Below are 19,752 nucleotides of genomic sequence, written 5' to 3'. Positions count from 1 at the left end.
TGTGCAGCGCTCACAAGTATCACCTGTAGGACATCAAGGAAAAGGCACTGCACATTCACGGAGGGCACAGGCAAGTCGCTTTATCCCGGCTGGCTTTCAGTGCGGTGCCAAAGTATGGGCTCCAGTGCGGGTCAGGACAGAGGAGGGTGGGGGGTACGGAGGTAGGGGCAAGGCAGCACAGACAGACTGAAGGAAATACTCAACCAAATGCTGAGGGGGTGGGGGAGGGGAGGTGATGAGGGAAGCAGCCATACACTAGGCACAGCTTGTCAAAAGTGACCATTCTTCTGCAGCTGAGACCATTCAGCTGCAGCTCCATTGACATGTTTGGAGTCGGGCCTCTGAAGCTTTTCTGCCCACTCAAGCAACGCAAAAGCATGAAAGTGCCACCAAATGCTCCAGAACTTTTCATCCCTTGGGTGCAGACTGCAAATTAGTGTGCGTTTTAGGGGGCAGCAGAACAATTGGCTTGGTGGAGGTCCTCAAAGCCCCTTACAATGTTTTTATTAAGGTGTGGACCAGTATCCATTATAGATCAAGCTAACAGTACAGCCTTGCAGTGCGGGTTAGGAGAATGCCTGAGCTGAGAGCACAGCTTACAATCCAGGGGCCGAAGCTGCTGCCAATCAGTCAAGTGGAGTGGGGCGGAGGTGGGTGGGTTGCAGACAGCCATGAAGCGCACTACACACTGGCCATCCAAGTCGTGCCAGCACTATCCTGCATGCTTGAAGGAGCCTTCAGACTTAACCAAGAGAGGTTCTTAGTACACCCATGCATCTCTTTGATCCTGCAGGAGGAAAACATCAGGATCATGGAGCCTGGTGATTTAGTGGTATGCCTCATGGCTTGCAGAGACCAAAGAAGAAGAACAGAGCGGTGGAGGCACCTGCCTCGGCAAAGGGAGGAACACCTCCCTCAAGATGAAGGGCAGCAGGGCCTGCTGTGCATGCAGCTGAAGATCCAAGTGAGCCGTTGCTTGTAGGTGCCTCGCTAGACCCAGGGTCTATAGACAGTGCCTGTCATTCCTGCAGACGACTGAGAACCAGTGTCGCCAAAGGCTGCGTATGTCTAGGGAGCAGGTCGGTCACATCTGCCACCTGCTGCAGGATTTGGCGCCACGGGGACATGGAGGGCATCCACTGCCAATGGCTGTGAAAGTGACTGCGGCACTCAATTTTTATGCCAGTTATTTTTACGCCAGTGCTCCACAGGTGACCTGGGCATGACCTTGCAAGCCTCCCACACAAGTGTATCCAGGAGGTTATGGTTGCCATCTTCATGAAGATGCAGAATTTTGTGCATTTTGCCTGGGATCAGGAAAGCCAGGAAGCAAGAGCACTGGCATTTGTGACAATCTCAGGTGTGGGGTGCCATTGACTGCAATCATGTGGCACTTAGATCTTTGTGGCAACAAGCAGTCAACTATGTCAATTGCAAGGGCTTCCATACGCTGAATGTTCAGCTGGTCGGTGACCACCACAAACACATCCTGCAGGTCTGCACATGATTCCCAGGGAATGTCCATGATTCCTACATCCTTAGCAGGTCTCAGATCCCTGACATCTTCCAGGGTCCACAGAGGCTGCAGGGTTGGCTCCTCAGGGACAAGGGCTACCCATAGAGGATGTGGCTGATGGTGCCCATGCGGCGGCCTCAGACTGCAGCAGAATGACCATATAACAAGGCTCATGTCGCAACCTGGACTTTGGTGGAGCAAACAATAGGCATCTTGAAAATAAGGTTCTCCAATAGAGTTCTGCAATACAGTCCCCAGAGGGTGACGCACATCATCGTCGCTTGCTGCACACTACACAATCTGTGTTAAGAGCTGCATGCCTCCTCCGATGAGGAAGACATCAAAGGGGATGATGGTGATGAGACCCTTAAAGGCAACGATGACAACGATAAGGCCATCGCACTGACCAGACGAGGCAGGCTCAGGAAGCCCTCATAACCGTAAGATTCATGGAGGATAATGACTAGATGCAGTGAGGACACTCCATAGATCTTCACATTGCCTCTGTGAATGTCTGACTCCTGTCTGGCCAAGAGCATCTTGCTTGCGCTCTGTGATCAGGGTCATATCATGGAGACACAGGTGTGAAACTTTAAATGCACCTGATCCTTTGTCAGCCTTCAGCACCTGACCCCTTCAGGAGCACAGCGTCACCGGCCACAGATGCTGAAGAGATGGGGATCCAGCCCCATCTCAGAGGTGCTGAGAGCACACAGAGAGAATGACGGAACTCTGTGACACCTGCCCACGACATTCTAGCAGCAATGACAAGCACCATCGAGGTGCAGGAATCACTAATGTGTCCAGGGAGTGTGAAGCCAGTTCATCACTTTAGTCTGAATGTTACACACAGCACAGGGAAGAGGCCCTGGACTGAAACACTTACCTTTATCTTGTGCAGGAAGGTTTCACAACTGATTGACACAAACACTGTTCATCATAACAAGGAGCCATAGGCAAGGAGACATTCTTGGGACTTTATTTACAATAGTGAACGTTATGTACAAGTGATTAGCACCAGTGCCCAGGCTGTGCAACTCCATCTTCTTAACCTTTCTAAACCTGCTGCTACATCTTGGTCCTCCCCTGACATCCACAGCAGGGGTGGAGGCAGCCTGCTGACTGCTAAACCCTGTCTGTGATGACCTTGGCGGGTGTCCTCTGGAGGGCCAAGACCTGGAGAGCCCCGGCCTGCTTTCAGGGTCCTGCTGTGTGGCCGTGGTACCCTCCTTAGCCTGAGGAGCTGGTGCTGCTGGGGTCACAGGAAGAGGGGATTCGGATGGGCTGGACACCCCCTGCGTCGCCTGGGTGGATGGCCCCAGGGTGTGCACCTGCTGATCCTCCTCCCCATGGATGCCTGAAGGCCTTTGGCTGACTCCTTGAGGAGGAGAAGAAGCTGGAGTAAGATCGAGCTGGCCCGCACCCCTCTCGTGCTGACACTGTTGGAGGCCAACTATGGCGTCAGAGTAAAGCCTGTGCAGCAGTGCAGGACCGATGTCCTGGACCAAGGTCTCTATGGTGGCCGCAATCCTGCCAGTGTTGACCTCAGTGCGTTGGCATGCTGGCGTTGTCATCTCAGACTAAAGGCAGATGGACTCCTCCATCGTGCCTTGTGATCTGAGGAGTGCAGCGGACATCCCTCCCTGATGTTCCCAAGTTTGCCTTTGCAGTTCCAGCAACTGAAGTATGACCGAGTCCAGAGGCTCCTCATCTGACTCAGACTCAGCAGATTTCTGGCCTCCAGCAGTCCTCTGAGTGCCGGAAAGCTTGGAAATCCCTGCCGCCACCTGCTGTGGATCAGACAGTGCGATGTGCTGACCAGATTGTGACCCCGAGGCTACTCCAGATCTAGGTTCCATCAAGGTGTGTTCCTCTCTGCACTGGTGGAGGGTGTGGGTGAGTGCTGTGACGGGTCTTCAATTAGGGTTAATCAGATTCTTCTTTCAAGCTGTCTTCGGGCTTGAGTCGAGGACCTGAGTCATGGACCCCCTCAGCTGCTTCCCGGATACATCTGCAAAAGCAAGGAGAGATAATTAGTGCATGGCAGGGTCTGCAGAACAGGGGCACTCACTCACAGCATGGTTGTCTGATGGATGTCCACTGCTGGATACTCACATGACTGAGCACTGCTGACCTTACAGTTAGCACAGGAATGGTCCAGATCGTCGCTGGCCAGCTGGATGACTCTATTTTCAAAGTCCACAAGGACCTTTGATGTAAGGCATTCCTCCACCAGTCTGCGACCTCTCCCTTTTGTTGTGTGCCAGCTTGTCCTACATGAAGACAGTTGGGGAGAGTGCAAGCAGGATACCTGCTAGGCCAGATGAGAAGGGTGCCTGGCATGTGCAGGTGGTGAGTGGTGCCATGGACAGGATGAGGACATGATCTACAGGGCAGATGAAGGTGTGTGTGAAAAAGAATGGTGATGTCCCTTGAACTGGCAGTGCGTGAGATCCCTGTGGATGTGTGGTGGATTTGTGAGTGTGTAAGTTAAGAGTGATGGGAAGAGTGACTTACCCTGCTGGAACCGGGGAGATCATTTATTCTCTTTCAGCATTGGGTGGCTGTCCTCTTTTGCAGGGTGTTGGTGCTGACCACCTCTGCCATGGCCTCCCATGCTGGATTGATGACTTTGCTTGCTGGTCTTCTCCCAGAGCAGAGGTACAGGACTTCATGGTGGACCTCCACTGCACCAAGTAGACATCCAAGGGAGGTGTCGCTAAATTTGGGGACAGCATGTTTCCTCCCTTTGGCAGCTTCTGATGCCTTAGAGCTTGCTAACTCTGTGCAGGGGCACCCTTTCAATATGGTGCCAGAATTACTGAAGACCTAAGGTGACGGCAGGGTGGGTGAATCAGAGACTGCCCTGCTAGCGATCCAGCATGTTTCCTGGGAATGCATTATTCATGAGGCAGGACACACTGGGAATGGGACAATACAGCGTGCAAACCCACCATTGCGGCCGGCAGGTAGAATGCCCTTTTTCCTGCCCACTACTGCACTTTGTGCAAATCTGGGATGATTGCACCCATAAATATATTGCATCTTCTTCTCAGTAAAACAATCTAAGCTTTTCGTTAGCAAATTTCTAGTGATCAAACCATCCAGGCTTACTGTCAGGCAGACTGCAGAACAGATCACATGACCCCTTTCATTTACCCTAAATTTAAAGCTACAGACCCAAATTATAACAATCTTGTAAACCTTATAACTGTAACACTAACAAAGGTTTACCCCATAATTAGAACAGTATCCCAGATACAACACGTGTCAAATTTTCCACTTCTCACTTCAACCTTCAGGTAAACATTGAAATATCAAAGCAATTACATTGAATGTATGGAGAATACCAGGTCGCTGTCAGTTAATTAGAAGCCAATAATCAAATTGAAAGGTTCAGCGGATCCCATAAATAGCAAGGCAACAGCAGTAACTATACTGTGTTAAGGCACATTGCAATGTAATAAATTTCATTTGCTGCTTACCTTCCTTTAAACACCAAATCAAAACTCCCATTCTAGCTCTAAACCCTCGTCCTCCTCTTTCTCATTTCTCTCCAGTTTTCTTTCTGATCTCACCAAGCTCACATCATCCATGAGACCTATCTTGTGCCCCCTCAACTTCATTTGCATTATCGCTGACTGCCAAATTTCTTTTCTGGCCCCCAGGCTAGTCAACATCGTACATTCCTGTCCTGTCTTTCAAACCATCATGATTAACCCTCCTCAAACTAAAAAATGATTTTGAGCCACCACAGAAGTCCTTTGTGTTAATTGTATATTAATTGTGTTTAATTGCAAGCAGGTGAAGGGCATTAACTTGGGGGGCTGCTGGGTCACTTCTGCCCCCATAAACAGGAGCAGACTGAAACTCTGGCGGTTGGTTTAGGAGCTGCTTATTTGTAATGTGTAGCTCTGTAAATAAAAGCCTATAATATTGCTTAGCGATTGGTTTTAGTTCTATTTTTTAGCAGCAGGTTCTCTGGAATATAACACTTCATTCTCTAAGGTTCCTACATTCCAGGTATGCGCCCATCTCTTCAACAACTGTTTGAATCCATCAAATTAGATTTCTGCCACCAACACTGAAATAACCCTAACCAAGGTCATCGATTATGTTCTCTGTAACTATGGCCTTAATGCATTATTCCTGTTGGACCTCTTCAACATCCCTACAGTCTTTGACACTGTAAACCATACTTTTTTCCTCTGGTGCCTCTCCTCCGTTTTTCAGCTTGGTGAGATTTGGTTCCAATCATTGCCAGGGCTCTCTTGCAATGGCTTCCTTTCCTATTCCCATGTCATCATTCTGGAACCACCCGCCCTCACTTCCCGAAGGGAAAAATCCATCCTTTGTTTCTTCATTTTCTTCATCCACATGCTGGCGGCCTTTGATGACATAATTTTCAGGGATTAACTTCCACGTGTGCATTATGACACCCAGTTCCACCTCTCCGTTCTTTCTCTTAGCCATTCCACTGCCTTTGTCAAAATACTTGTCCAACATCTAGTCTTGGATGAGCTGTAATTTCCTGCAGCAAACTCTGTACTCTTGCTACCAACTCCATCCCTCTCCCCATCACTGTCCAACTCCAAGTTGTGCATTCTACCCATATCCTCTCCACTGAAAAGTCTATTTCCAGCTCTATAGCATTTCCTGACTCCACACTACTTCAGCCTGACAGTCACTGAAACCCTCTTTCATGCCTTTGTCATCTTCAGAATCAATTATTCCGATCGCCTGGCCAATGGTCATTTCAGCTGGCTTTGGGCCAGACTCAGAGTGGGAGTATGCAAATGAGACCTGGAAGTCAAAAGCTCCTGGTCCTTACAATCCCAGGTGCCAGATGGTTTGCTGCCTGCTTTGGCTGCCACATTTCCAATTCCTGGCCTGTTTATCTGAGTTAAAACCTGACCTATATTTCAGCTGTCTGGAGGGCAACACGAAATAAACTCTCTCAGACATCATTGGTTCGTCAACCTTTCTACTTCACATTCATGTGTAAACAATATTGGAAGAAAGGAATAAATGCAAAATACTGCGGATGCTGGGAATCTGAAACAAAAACAGAAAATGCTGGAAAAACTCAGCAGGTTGAGCAGCACCTGTGGAGACAGAAACAGAGTTAATGTTTCAAGTCCGTATGACCCTTCTTAGAGCACATGGACTTGAAACATTAACTCTGTTTCTGTCTCCACAGATGCTGCTCAACCTGCTGAGGTTTTCCAACATTTTCTGTTTTTGTTTCAGATTTCCAGCATCCGCAGTATTTTGCTGTGTTGGCAGGAAGGAATGTCTGATTGATTGGTTCTGACAGCTTCACTCTTATTGTCCAAGTGATCTGATTAGCTCATATTGACAAGCTCCAGTCACAGTGAAAAGACTAGATCTTCTTGTGAAACGCTTACGCATGGGTCAAGTTGCTGACCATCAGCTTAGAAAAGCTGATGCTAGGCATGCATGTATGATTATATATCCAAAATCAAGAAGAGGTTTACGACATTTCAGTACACAAAAGTTTGAGTGACACTGCCAATCTAATGCCACGTTTGTGCTAAATTGTAAATAGCTTTATGCTGCAACCCCACATTCACTGGAGCGTATGTTGAAGCTGTCCATAGTCATTTAAATTACAGACACATATAAGCCAGCAGAAAAATGGATTTTTTATCCTATTAGTCAGAGCTTGGTTTGAACTTGGGTTTCAGAGGTGAAAGGATGCTTTGGCAATCCAATACAATGCCCAGTCCCTTTGTGAAACATTTCTATAACTGAATTATACACCTTGTATGCAGATTCCTCACTCAGTATATTGCCTTGTTGTATAACTTAATAAACTTCTATCCCATTTCACCTAAGATTAACTCATTCACAAAGTGAAGGCATTTTTCATTTCTTTGGCTTCAGTTGGTTATTAAACCTGTCAAATACAAGCAGTAAGAGAAGCACAACTAAACACAATGGAATACATTTTATGAATTAGCTTTCCCATGTGATAGAAGTCATATTGAGAAATTGATCATGATTTTCTAAACAATAAGTAAATGGAACATTGTATGGAGTACCTGACTTCTTTATATATGCTCCCAAAACTGTTTCAGGGTTCCTTTATTCATAAAATCCAATATCTCCAGTATTAATAAGTATGAATCAGGTGGTTTAAGTATGAGATTTTCTCAGTTGGTAGCTTGCTAAATGACTGGTCAGAAGGTTGTGGGCTTTGATCTTCTAACCCCAGTTGACATACAGGGCAGTATTGAGAGAATGCTGTGACATACTGGTTCAGGTGGACATTAGAGATTGTTTGACACTGTCTGAAAAAGAACAGAGTTCTCTGGGAGTCTGCCAACCTTCCTTATTCAACTAATAATAAAACAGACTGACTGTTTCTTGCTGCTTAGTAGCACATTTCTGCACAAAATGGTATGGTAGTTGCATAAATAATAACATAGTGTCAAGTGCTTTCAATATTTTGATGTAAGTATCTCATAAAGAAATTTGTAACATTTTCAGTTTACAAAGTGAGCAAACAGCTGCTGAATGCTATTGAATGGCTTTTCTTCTTGAAATTCCACATGAAATACAGAACAATTTCTTTGGTAATTCAAGTATTTACAGAAAGTTTTTGCCTTACTGTAGTCTGTAAAATAATTCTTTTTTTAGCGTGTAACTCTCTTTACAGTTGGTAAATGTAAAGAACAAAACTGAGCTGCAGAGTGCAACCCACAGAAACCATTCAAGATGATGAAAAGGACACTTCAAACATTATAGAGAGGATATGACAATCGAAGTTGAAAGGTTCTCTGTTGGATGCAACCTAAATTTACCATAAACCTGCCAGCAAGGCTGACAGCTCTTAACATTTTGCAAGCCCCTACAGTAGTCTTACTGCACAGTCTCTGATGCTATGACGATACCCCATTCATCCAACTGAAATCCATAAAGACATGTCTGGCCAGCAACAGACAAGCACCTAGGTGGTAAATTTCAGCAGGGGTTCTCCTGTTCGCCCATTGGAACTTAGACAGTTTGCGAATAGCCTGGATACTTCAGCACACAAGACTGTCAAATTGAGGAAAATCTGCAATCTGTCACAATAATATGTTTTTAAAAGCCAGAAAGATATTGGTGAGAGTTCAAACAAGGTCAACAAGGATGGTATTGTCTTAAAGCAATGATTTAGCAAATTTATTCCATAAAAATTCCATATGATTCAAGGATTTTAAATAATAAAGGGAACAAAGTGTAAGGATATCGATGGTTTTGTGCTTACCTTGGAGAGGACTAGTGACTATTAGTATAAACTCAGGAAACTTTTAGCTCAGCAGAACTGAGAGAGCATTTTGTGGACACTTAAGAATTCAGCTTCTGGAATAGTCACATGGTTTAGTGAACACTGACTTGGTCAAATATGTGAAAAAATGTGGAGATATCTTTCATTCAAATGGGAGTAGATGGGATATCCATTTTGCATCACAGCAAAGGAGAGATGAAATAGTCTGAAATGGTCCCTTACATTGAAAGGGTGCAGAGGAGCTTTACCAGAATGATTCCAAGGATGAGGGATTTTAGCTGGAGAACCTGAGGCTCTTCTCCTTGGAGCAAAGGAGATTGAGGGAAGACCTTATCAAAGTGCACAAGATTCATAGAATCGTTACAGAGCAGGAGGTCATTCAGCCCATCATGTCTGCACTGTCTCCCTGATGAACAATTGACTTAGTGCCATTCTCCCACCTTCTCTCCATAACCCTGCACATTATTCCTTCTCAAATAACAGTGTAGTTCTCTTTTGAATGCCTCGATTGAACCTGCTTCCACCACACTCTCAGGGAGTGCATTCCAAACTTTAACCACTTGCTGCGTGAAAATGTTTTTTTTTATGTCGCTTTTGCAAATTACTTTAAATCTGTGCCCTCACATTCTCAATCCTTTCACAAGTGGGAAGTTTCTCCCTATCTAATCAATCCAGACCCCTCATGATTTTGAATAACTCTATCAAATCTCCTCTCAGCCACCTTTTCCCCATGGAATACAGTCCTAAGTTCTCTAATCTATCTTCATAACTGAAGTAACTCATCCCTGGAACCATACTCCTGAATCTTTTTTGCACCCTCTCCAATGCCTTCAAATTTTTCCTACAGTGTGGTGCTCAGAACTGGATGCAATACTCCTGCTGAGGCCGAACTGGTGTCTTGTACAAGTTCAATGTCCTTGCTTTTGTACCCTATGCCTCTATTAATAAACCATAGGATACTGTATGCTTTACTAACCACGCTATCCTGCCACCTTCAATGACTTATGCACATATACACCTAGGTCCCTCTACTCCTGCACCCCCTTTAGAGTTATACCCTTTATTTTATATTGTCCCTCTATGTTCTTCCTATCAAAACAAATCACTTAATATCTCTCTGCATTGAATTTCATCTGCCACCTGCCGGCCCATTCCAAATGATGACAGGTTTAGGTAAGAAAAGCTGTTCCTATTCACTGAAGGCACAAGAGCTAATGGACACAGATTTGAGATTTTGGGCAAGGATGCAGGGGAGATGTGAAGAGCTATTTTACACAGTGAGTGGTCATGACCTGAAACTTGCTGCCTGCGAGGATGGTGGAAACTGAGTTGATGAATAATTTCAAAAAGAGATTGGATGGGCACTTGAGGGATAGACAGCTGCAGATCTATGGGGATAGAGCCGGGGTGGCATGCCTGGATTGTTCTACAAGGAGCCAGCATGGACTTGATGGATCAATTGGCCTCCCTATCTGTTGTAATAACTTTGTGACTCTATGAACCTAAACATTTTATCATTCCTAATTTAGCCCTTACCCCTTAGAGCAAGCCACATTCCCATTAGCGAAAGTCAAGCTTGTACTCATTACATTTTTAAATAAAGAATGAGAATATGTAAAAGAACCAGCATGGGTCAATTGGGCCAAATGGCCTATTTCTGTGCGGTATATTCTATGTATATGATATTTTGACTCAGCATAAGATGGAACTGAATAGCCCCCACTCCTCTTGTTGATCTGTGCCACCCCAGCACAATCGGATATCTTTTCCTCTCATGCCCATAAAGTATTAACCACTCTATTTTTGATGTCGATTTCATTTTCGTTTGGCTGAGCCCAACATGAAAATAAGAATGACAGAAAACGAGATAATCCCAGAGCCTGGGGTAATATTTGTTGAAATGCCTTCTCAGCCTTTGCCCCTCCCTGCCTCTGGAAATCTCTCCCACTCCTCCCATGAATGAACTTTTAACCCTTTTGGGAAGGGGGTGGGTGTTACGCTGCAATCTTGCCTGTTTGACCCTTGGTAATAAACAACACGGGTTCACTTCGCTATCGTTTCCATGAGAAAGGGGGGAGGATAGATAGACTCGGATGCCTTGCAATGGATCACATCAGCTGCTTTGCTGCTGTCACTCGGCTCTGTCTCCTCAGCCCTCCCAATCTGCAGCAAATGCCTTTCTACGTGAGGGTGTTACTGATATCTCTTGTCCTTTTTGTTGAATGCAGGTCGGGTTTGGTAGTTGGATGACTGGCTGTGTAAAAACCCCTCTCCTTCCCCCGCCTCTCTCGCTGCTTTTGTTTGTTTCTGGCGGCGGCGGCGCTTGTTGCCGATCAGTTTCAGCCGGAGTCCCACCCTCGGCGCGTCACTTGCAGCTCACAGGCAGGCGGAGAGGGCTGGTTGGGGAGGGGGGGGTGGGGGGGCGGTGTGACTGCGATCCGGCTGGCCGGCCGGCCACTCTCACTCGCTCCTTGGCTGCTCTGCACGGCGCATTCACACCTGAGACAGGACAGGAGGAGGAGGAGACGGAGAGAGGAGGGAGGGAGTGGGGAAGGACAACATAGTGACCACCTTTCTCCCCCACCCTTCCCCTCCCATCAGTTCAGCAGAGCCCCCCCACCCCAACCCCCAACCCCTCCCCTCCCCCTGGGTGATCGCCGGCAGCAGCAACATGGCTCGACCTGCAGCCACGGCGATGCTGTCGGCGAATGGCTTCGGCTTCGGCTTCCCCCCGCAGAATTTCGCCCGGGTCGTGGTGTGGGAATGGCTGAACGAGCACGGTCGCTGGAGACCCTACAGCGCGACCGTGTGTCACCACATCGAGAACATCATCAAGTGCAATGCCAGAGGGAGCGTGATGCTGGGGCAGGCGGACGCTCAGCTCTCCCCTTACATCGTCGACTTGCAATCCATGCATCAGTTCAGGCAGGATACAGGTAAGTTCCACTTTTTAACACCTCGATTTCCCTGTCACCTCTCCCCACCCCCCCCCACACAAATACACACAAAAATAATGCACATAACCACACCTACTTCCTGCAAAACCCCAAGCAGCCCGTAGTAGTCAGAGCCAGTCTTAGTTTTTTTTTTCTCAAAAAGAATGGAATCGGTAAATGTGAGCCCTTAGATGTCAGACTGGCTTTGCCAGTGTGTGTGTGTGTGTGTGGGGAAGGGATTGGCAAGACGGGTTTCAGCAGTGTGGCTTCAAGCCCCACATACAGGCTGCTCCCATGTGGACCATCCACATGCATGGCTCCCCCCCCCTCCCCCCCGGAGGTGCTGAGTTACACTGTGTCTTTCTCATACATGACACTCGCGATCTGCATCGGCGAGATTTATGTCATGAGTGCGGCAAAAAAAAAATATCATGTGCGGTTTTCTCTCTCTCTCTCTCTCTCTCCCCCCATATATCACGATGGAAATCAGATTGCACCCTTATCACCCCCCCATCATGATGGAAATCAGATTGCACCTTTACTCCCCTCCTGCTCCTCCACCCCCATCATGATGGAAATCAGATTGTACCTTGACTCTCCCCCCACCACCAATCCCCATATCGGTAAAACCCCAGGAAACTTGCGAGGAGTCGCGGTTGAACCGGATTCTGGAGCCGGCCACACGTCCAGCATCTGCAGCAATGTCAGTGTTTCCACTACAATTGCATCTGTTTTGCCCAGAGGTGCAGTAGGTTTGCCCGACCTGCCGGTAGATAATCATGGTCTAATTGCACGTTGCTTGCCGCATATGTATTAACTTCGAGGTTTGCCGGCTACCATCGTGAGGAATTTCGTTCAATAAAAACGCGTTGCAACATGACGAGTATCTGTGGCTGTGCCCAGACAGCTGGGGGAAAGGTTCATCACTCGGACTGTGTGTGTATGTATGTTTTTAAAAACAATGCGCTGAGTACCGGCGCACTGCTAGCCCAGTCACTGGGACTGGATGTATCTTGGAGAAATCTGGCGCAGAGGTACTGCAATATTCAGTAAAGGCTGCGGAAGATTAATCCTTCAGAACCGCCAGATAATTGACAGATATATGGGCACTGGGGGCACCTCAGAGTTAGCGAATTGTCAAAAGCAAAGAATTTTAAGTAATTCGAAATGAACCCGTCTAAAATCTATTATTGCCGTGGTGGCAGTGGCGAGTCACGTCATGGACTGTAGTTTTCTAGTTGAAGACTATGGGTTATATTAAATAGCATGCATTCTTTAGAGTCAGCTCTGAGATTGGATGTTATAGATGTTTGGAGTCTTACACAATCTATATCCACATGATTTAATCAACAGTGCACTTCGTAGGATCACGTGCAGTGGTAGGAATAAGCCTTCCAAATATGTGCCAGCACCTCTAGAATATTTTTGGCAGCCCTTGGCTGTAGCTGGTTATAATACAGAAATGGAAACCACACTTTCCCCCCTGACATCTAAACAAATAGCAGCCTGCGTTGTGCGCCTGCACTGACTGCACAGGACATGATTGCTATAGTAAAATATTTAAATGCAAAATCACATTTCTAATAATGCATTCAAATAGTTACCTTCGAAATAACATGTAAGTGACTATCAGGTCACATCTATTGGCAGCAGTCCTGTGAGTGAGATGGTTTTGATTTTACTTGTAGCCTGTAGTTTTCACTCAGAATAGCAATAAGATGGAAATCAAAGTGGAAGGGCAATTCCTAGAAGACACCTACACTTTATGCTTTCTGTTGCGATGTCTCTCGTGATAGTACTTCAAAGCCGAATGGAGAAAGGTATATTGTAGTGTGCGCTCTGGAGTCATACTGAGAAAGAAGCTGGCCTCTCCAGCAGTCAGTTGATCTGATGGTGTTTTTTGTAAGCAGGAAGGTTTTTTAATGTGGGGCTCAAGAGACAGCTGAGTTCCCTTTTGGTCTTGCAGCTCAGTTCCAGGCAACAAGAAATCTAATTGTGACAGTGTAACATCCCAGTTTCAGCCAGGCATTGAATTAGGACATGGACGGATAACGAGCTTAAGCTTATAGGTTTCATCGCCTGGCAGCAGAAGCTGAGTGGAAGGGCAGAATCATATGCAAAATGCATACCCATGACTATATTTTTGGAATGCAGTTGAAGGAGAAATCAAAATTAGCACCCCATTTAAAAATGAAAGACATTGCGGAAACCATTGTGTTCAAGCTGCTGCCATTTTGCTCGCAGACTTTTCTTAATTTCACACTTCATGAGCCAGAACAACGAGATTTTTCAGATCTGGGATTCACTGTTGTGTAACTGCAGGATTCTGATGCCAGGGGCCATGTTCAGTCACTTCCCTTTGCAAAGATAATCTGGGTATTTAACACTTGCAGTGACTGTCCTCAAACACACTTTTTGTATTCAAAGAAAACGATTGGTACAACCTTGTACAACTCTTGCCCTGAAGTTTATGCCAAATTATGAAATTCATTGTGTTTATGACCAATACTTAGTTAACTGTTTTTTCATCTAATCTACAACCATAACAGATGCCAGTGGTTACAATGGATGCAATTAAAGTATCCCTCATTCGCAACTGCTTTGTTACTTCACTTAAAAATGCTTAAAGTAGAAGTTTTCAAGGCCATTCATTGATGCCAGTGTCATAGTGACATAGAATGTGAAACCGAAGATGTGAGTTGGCATGGTGATTTGATTCCAGCCGCATGTCGACTACTGTGTACAGTTTTAGCCTCCTTACTTAAAGAGGGACATGCTTACATTGGAAGCCGTTCAGAGAAGATTCACTTGGCTGATTCCTGTGCTGTCTTGAGGAAGGACAGAGGAGGTTGGGCCTACAATCATTAGAGTTTAGAATAATGAGAGGTGACCTTATTGAAACATATAAGATTCTGAGGGGGCTTGACAGGGTGGATGCTGAGAGGATGTTTCCCCTCATGGAGGGACCTAGAACTAGGGGTTACAATTTCAAAATAAGGTTCTCCAATTAAAGATGAAGATGAAGAGGTTCATTAGAGTTTGGAACTCTCTTCCCCAGCGAGCAATGGAGACTGGGTCATTAAATATTTTCAAGGCTGAATTAGATAGATTTTCGATTGAGAAGGGAATCAGGAGTTATGGGGTGCTGGGGAGGGACAGCCAGGAAAGTGGAGTTAAGGCCACGATCGAATCTTATTGAATGATGGAGCATGCTCGATGAGCCAAATGGCCCACTCCTACCCCTGTTTCTTATGTTCTTCTGTACTCTGTTCACTTCAGTGTATTGTCAACATATTAGAAGTGATGACCACTGCATTGTTGCAATAAAAGCTGCTGTTACATGTGTGCGCAATTTAAACAGGAAGTTTTACAGAGCTATCCAAAGTTGTTTTAAAGGTCATTCTGCCAATGACGGTAATTATTTGAAAAAAAAGTAATGTAGTAGTTAATGGGTGTTTTTTAAAATCTTGTGTTCTACTTCCTGAATCAACACTGTAAATTTTGTTGATAGAGTTCTGTTGGTCACAAGTTTTATATGAACTGTTACTAGGCAATGTTATGGAACAAACAATGCAGGGAGTGTGGCTAGGTTTTGACCTATGGCGTCCCACAGATGGAAGACTCAAAGAACTGAGGTAGTGATATTCACTCAATATTGAAACTGAAGTTTAAACTTTTTTGGGTATTCCCTGTCAGATATTAGAATGCTTATCATTGCTAACTTTGATTGGAGATTTACCTTTAAAAGGACATTATTGCTTTCCTTGGGAATTTTCAGGGCAATCTTAGATCCTGGAACAGCTCAGAATAAACAGCTCTGAAAATGTCACTGATGCTGCATCCAGCTGACACTGCACCAGGCACCAAGGGGGAAAAATTGTAATTGATGCACCTGTTTGTCATGCATGAAATAGGTTAAACAGGGTCCAAAATCAGGTCAAAAAGGGGAAGGGTAGAAATTGGAAGCAAAGCTGATGAAGCTTTCCATTTCTGTTGAAAGGTTCATTGGCCTGAAATGTGTATTCTGATCCGCTTTTCCCAGTTGCTGCCTGACTTGCTGAGTATTTGCAGCATTGCCTGGTTTTATTTCAGATTTCCAGCACCTGCTGTACTTCTGTTTCCAAAATCAGGTCACATTCTCCCTGGAAGTGTATCTGAGGCATAATTGAATTGGGAGGGCGTTGAGTGGGGGGGTGGTTTAGTTGCCCAGGATGCCTGCCTAAAATAGGTAAAATAATTTGGTTATTCAAATTGGGGTCCTACACCAATATAAGATTCTAATATGAAATTGAACAGTGATGAGTGGAGCTTGTGTCGTATCTAGAGCAGCTCAATAGCCACTGAAGAAAGGGCCAAAAATGTTTTAATTTTGTAGAGTCAGTAAAGCAGGAAGTTTCCTCCCGGCCCTAGAAAACAAGAGTGGGCTTTTGCTGGTGCGCACTTTGTTCCCTTACTATTGCAACCCCACTATCGTAGGACTTATCTGAGGCCCTTTACCAGTGTGGCAACTGGTCTAAATTGGTGCTGCTCATCCCGGCTAGTGGCTTCCAGACAGTCAGTTGGCACCCAGGGCTCTCTGCTGAAGTCCAGATGGGGCCCAGTGTTGAATTTGATACAGGGGTCACTCTAGCACAGGCCTATGTATGGAGCCTTGTACCACCGACTTGTCGTCCTGGATCTGCTGTAGTAAAACACCCCTAGTAAGATAAAAATAAGTCTTTGGCAGTAAGAACATAGTGATGTTGCTGAAGTAATGATGTCCGTGTAGCTTTTACGCAGAAGCATGGCCCTGTCCCACTCCCCCGGCTGAAGTTGGGGACGAGCCTGACTCCGCATGACCCTGAAGCTCCGACCTGAATTTACGAGCCTCCGGCCATTAATGGGCCCATCTGGGAGGATGGGCACCTCCGAGAGCTGCCAGCCAAACAAATGCCTGGCAGTTCTCCAGTTCCAGCAGCGCCATCGGAAGCAGTGGCCACTTCTGGGACTGCAGCCATTCCCCCAATTAAGAACGTCACTGGAGCTGGATAACAAGGAGAGTGTGGAGGTTTTGGCTGGGGCCGGTCTGGCAGGACCCAACGAGTAGGGTGCAGAACCACCATTGGGGTGGGGTGGGGGGGTACAAGCAGGGTGAGGAGTACCTAGCTGGGGTGGGGTGGGGTGGGGGTAGAGGGGCCCCTCAGCTCACTACAACGCCAACATTGATTGGCCACTTAAGAGCGTCACTTGGCCCACGGATGGGTAGGCCACCCAGTGCCTCAACTGCTCCTGGTAAAACACCTCAATGAAATGAGTAGGCAATGCTGCCACTCAGCCATGACACCCAGTTTCACACCCCCCACCATGCAGCACTCCCAGGGGTGGTGGGGGTGAGGCGGTGGGAGGCAGGGACTGTGAAATGCAGCCTGTATGTCTTACTAGAAAATGTGCCTTAATTCTAAAATCTAACTGGCACGGGAGATTGGAAGTTGAGTTGAAGTGATTATCACTTACTTAGATATTATAGATATTCTATAAGGTGTATTCTGATTGTAGGGTCTTTGGCAAGGCCCATTCTTGACTGCTCCATAACTGAATTGTTTCTGAACACCACATAAACATGGAAGTACATCTCTCTTTTAAAGCTGCAAAATTTGAGTTACTCCTAGCAAGACTTTAAACAATGTTAGCTGTGTCATTGTAGAGGAGGGAAGTTAAAATGACTCTGTGGGATAACTTCTCTTGAGTGCACTTCCTGTTTTGTCAATCAATGTATGGTGTTGGAAGTGATCATGGACTGTCATGGGACAAACCAATCTTGGTTTCTGATTGAAAGTGACAGTATGGCAGGGGCTAACTTGGTGGGGGGAAGTAAAAGGTTGCCTGTTGTGTTCAAATTTACAAGATAAGAATATTTTCCTTCTGACTAATGAGTTACTAAATTATCAAGGGACATTGTTGCCATTAAGGCAAAATGATTTTTTCTCAGCACTTGGAACATCAAGAATTATAGTCCTAAAATTAAATTCTATATTTAAACTTTCTTTAAAAAAAAGTATTGAAAACAAGATTACTTTTGCAGAAATATAGGCTGCATTGATTCAATCAGATGGTTCTTGCACAGAGACTTTAGAGAACCAATGCCTACTTTTTATAAATCAATCAGTAAACATCTCAAACGAACATCAAGCACGAGCTTTCCTTGACTAGGAATGTGGGTTCTAGTCCATCAGCCAAATTCTAATCAACAAATGAACTGGTATCATAGGTAATGGTGAAAGGGTTCTGGTGTAATTCCTTGATAACAATTATGTTGCACAAGTGCCAGAAACTGAACTGGACTAACCATGTAAGTACTGTGGCTACAAGAGCAGGTCAAAGGCTGTGAACCATGCGATGAGTAACTCACCTCCTGACTCCCCAAAGCCTGTCCACCATCTACAAGGCACAAGTTAGGAGTGTGATGGAATACTCCCCACTTGCCTGGATGAGTGCAGCTCCTACAACACTCAAGAAACTCGACACCATCCAGGGCAAAGCTGCTGGCTTGATTCTCACCACATTCACTCCCTTTACCACCAATGCACTGTAGCAGCAGTGTGTACCATCTACAAGATGCGCAGCAGGAATTCACCAAGGCTCCTTCGACAGCACCTTCCAAACTCATGACCACTACGATCTAGAAGGACAAGGGCAGCAGATAGTTGGGAACACCACCACCTGGAAGTTCCCCTCCAACTCACTCACCATCTTGACTTGGAAATATGTCGCTAGGTCAAAATCCTGGAACTCCCTTCCTAACAGCACTGTTTGGGTGTACCTACACCACATGGACTGCAGCGGTTCAAGAAGGCAGCTCACCACTGCCTTCTCAAGGGCAGCTAGGGATGGGCAATAAATGCTGGTCTAGCCAGCGATGCCCATATCCTGTGAATGAATTTTTAAAAAATAATTCTGATTGATGTGCATTTTGAAGGATTGTGTCTTTTTAATTAGAAAAGTTATGAATTGTCCAGTCAAATGAAAACAGAGTAGATGAAGCATGACCAGAACAGCTGTCAGCACTTCTGGAGCTGTAGTTGTGAACATAACAAGAGTTATTTGTTTGTAGGTGTTGACACATTGCATTTCAAGAACAGTTTTACCTCTTTATTGTAAATTCCAAGCTGATCATGTAGCTTTAAATTCTGACACCTAATGTATCCTTTCCTAAACCCCAATACAAAAAAATTCACAGCACTGAAAACATGATTTCCTTTTTCTTGGCAGTGTTACAGTATCTCTCCTTTGTTGATGAAATATTTCCCTAATGGTATAAATTGAGCAGATTGTGTGGAAATCATGGCTGAGATTCAACCCATGATATCATTAGTGGAGTCATTCAGGGGATAACACAAAAAAACTGAAGGTATAAGTTCAACTGTTACAACTTCTGAACATTTATAATTTGTAGAAAAAATACTATCAATCATCAGTATTTACAAAGTTTACAGCTAGTAAGTTAAGTTGAGCATTTAAGTTAAATACAAGTGGCAGATATTCATGGTGTGTCAATGAATTGGAACTGATCACGCTATCATTGCAAAAGGAATTTGTTACATGTAACAATGTCCCAGTAAGTTGAAGGAAAAGACTTTGGAAACAAACAGTACCCTTATGGAAATTTCAATGTCGAAAGTTTTAATAAAATATTACCTCTTTTGAAGGCTTCTTTCAGTCTCAAACTTATATTAATAAGGATTGTTTTAACTAATAGTATTCCTTGATGTGAAACACGATGGCTATGTTACAATCGTCTTGGTAGAACCGTTAACCAAAATAACCAAATTTACCCCAAATGAAAAATTACCAGCAAGACTTCACTTTTTGTAGCTTTTATTTCAGCACAAATCAGAACCAACACAAATTGAACATAAATTAACAGGCAAATGCTACTTCAAATAAAAGTGTAAATTTCACTTTAAATAATCAATACAACAAAGATACATCCTCACAACCACAACCACCCGCATCACGTGCAATCTCTT

General features: G+C 45.2%; 1 protein-coding gene across 2 annotated transcripts in view; it reads left to right on the top strand.

Moving 5' to 3' along the window:
• Positions 1–11,346: 11,346 nt before the first annotated feature.
• dtx1 (deltex 1, E3 ubiquitin ligase) overlaps positions 11,347–19,752 on the top strand; it is a 246,812-nt gene continuing 238,406 nt past the window's right edge. The window contains exon 1 of one of the 2 annotated variants that reach the window (XM_078554246.1): positions 11,347–11,746. In XM_078554246.1, coding sequence (XP_078410372.1) covers positions 11,482–11,746 — 265 coding nt within the window. In that variant the 5' untranslated portion in view covers positions 11,347–11,481. The remainder of the gene's footprint in view (positions 11,747–19,752) is intronic. The other variant, XM_078554245.1, reaches the window with a different exon arrangement.

Source organism: Cetorhinus maximus, chromosome 12 (genome assembly GCF_964194155.1).
Source record: "Cetorhinus maximus chromosome 12, sCetMax3.hap1.1, whole genome shotgun sequence".
Lineage (NCBI taxonomy): Eukaryota > Metazoa > Chordata > Chondrichthyes > Lamniformes > Cetorhinidae > Cetorhinus > Cetorhinus maximus.
This window is presented reverse-complemented; position numbering and strand designations above follow the sequence as displayed.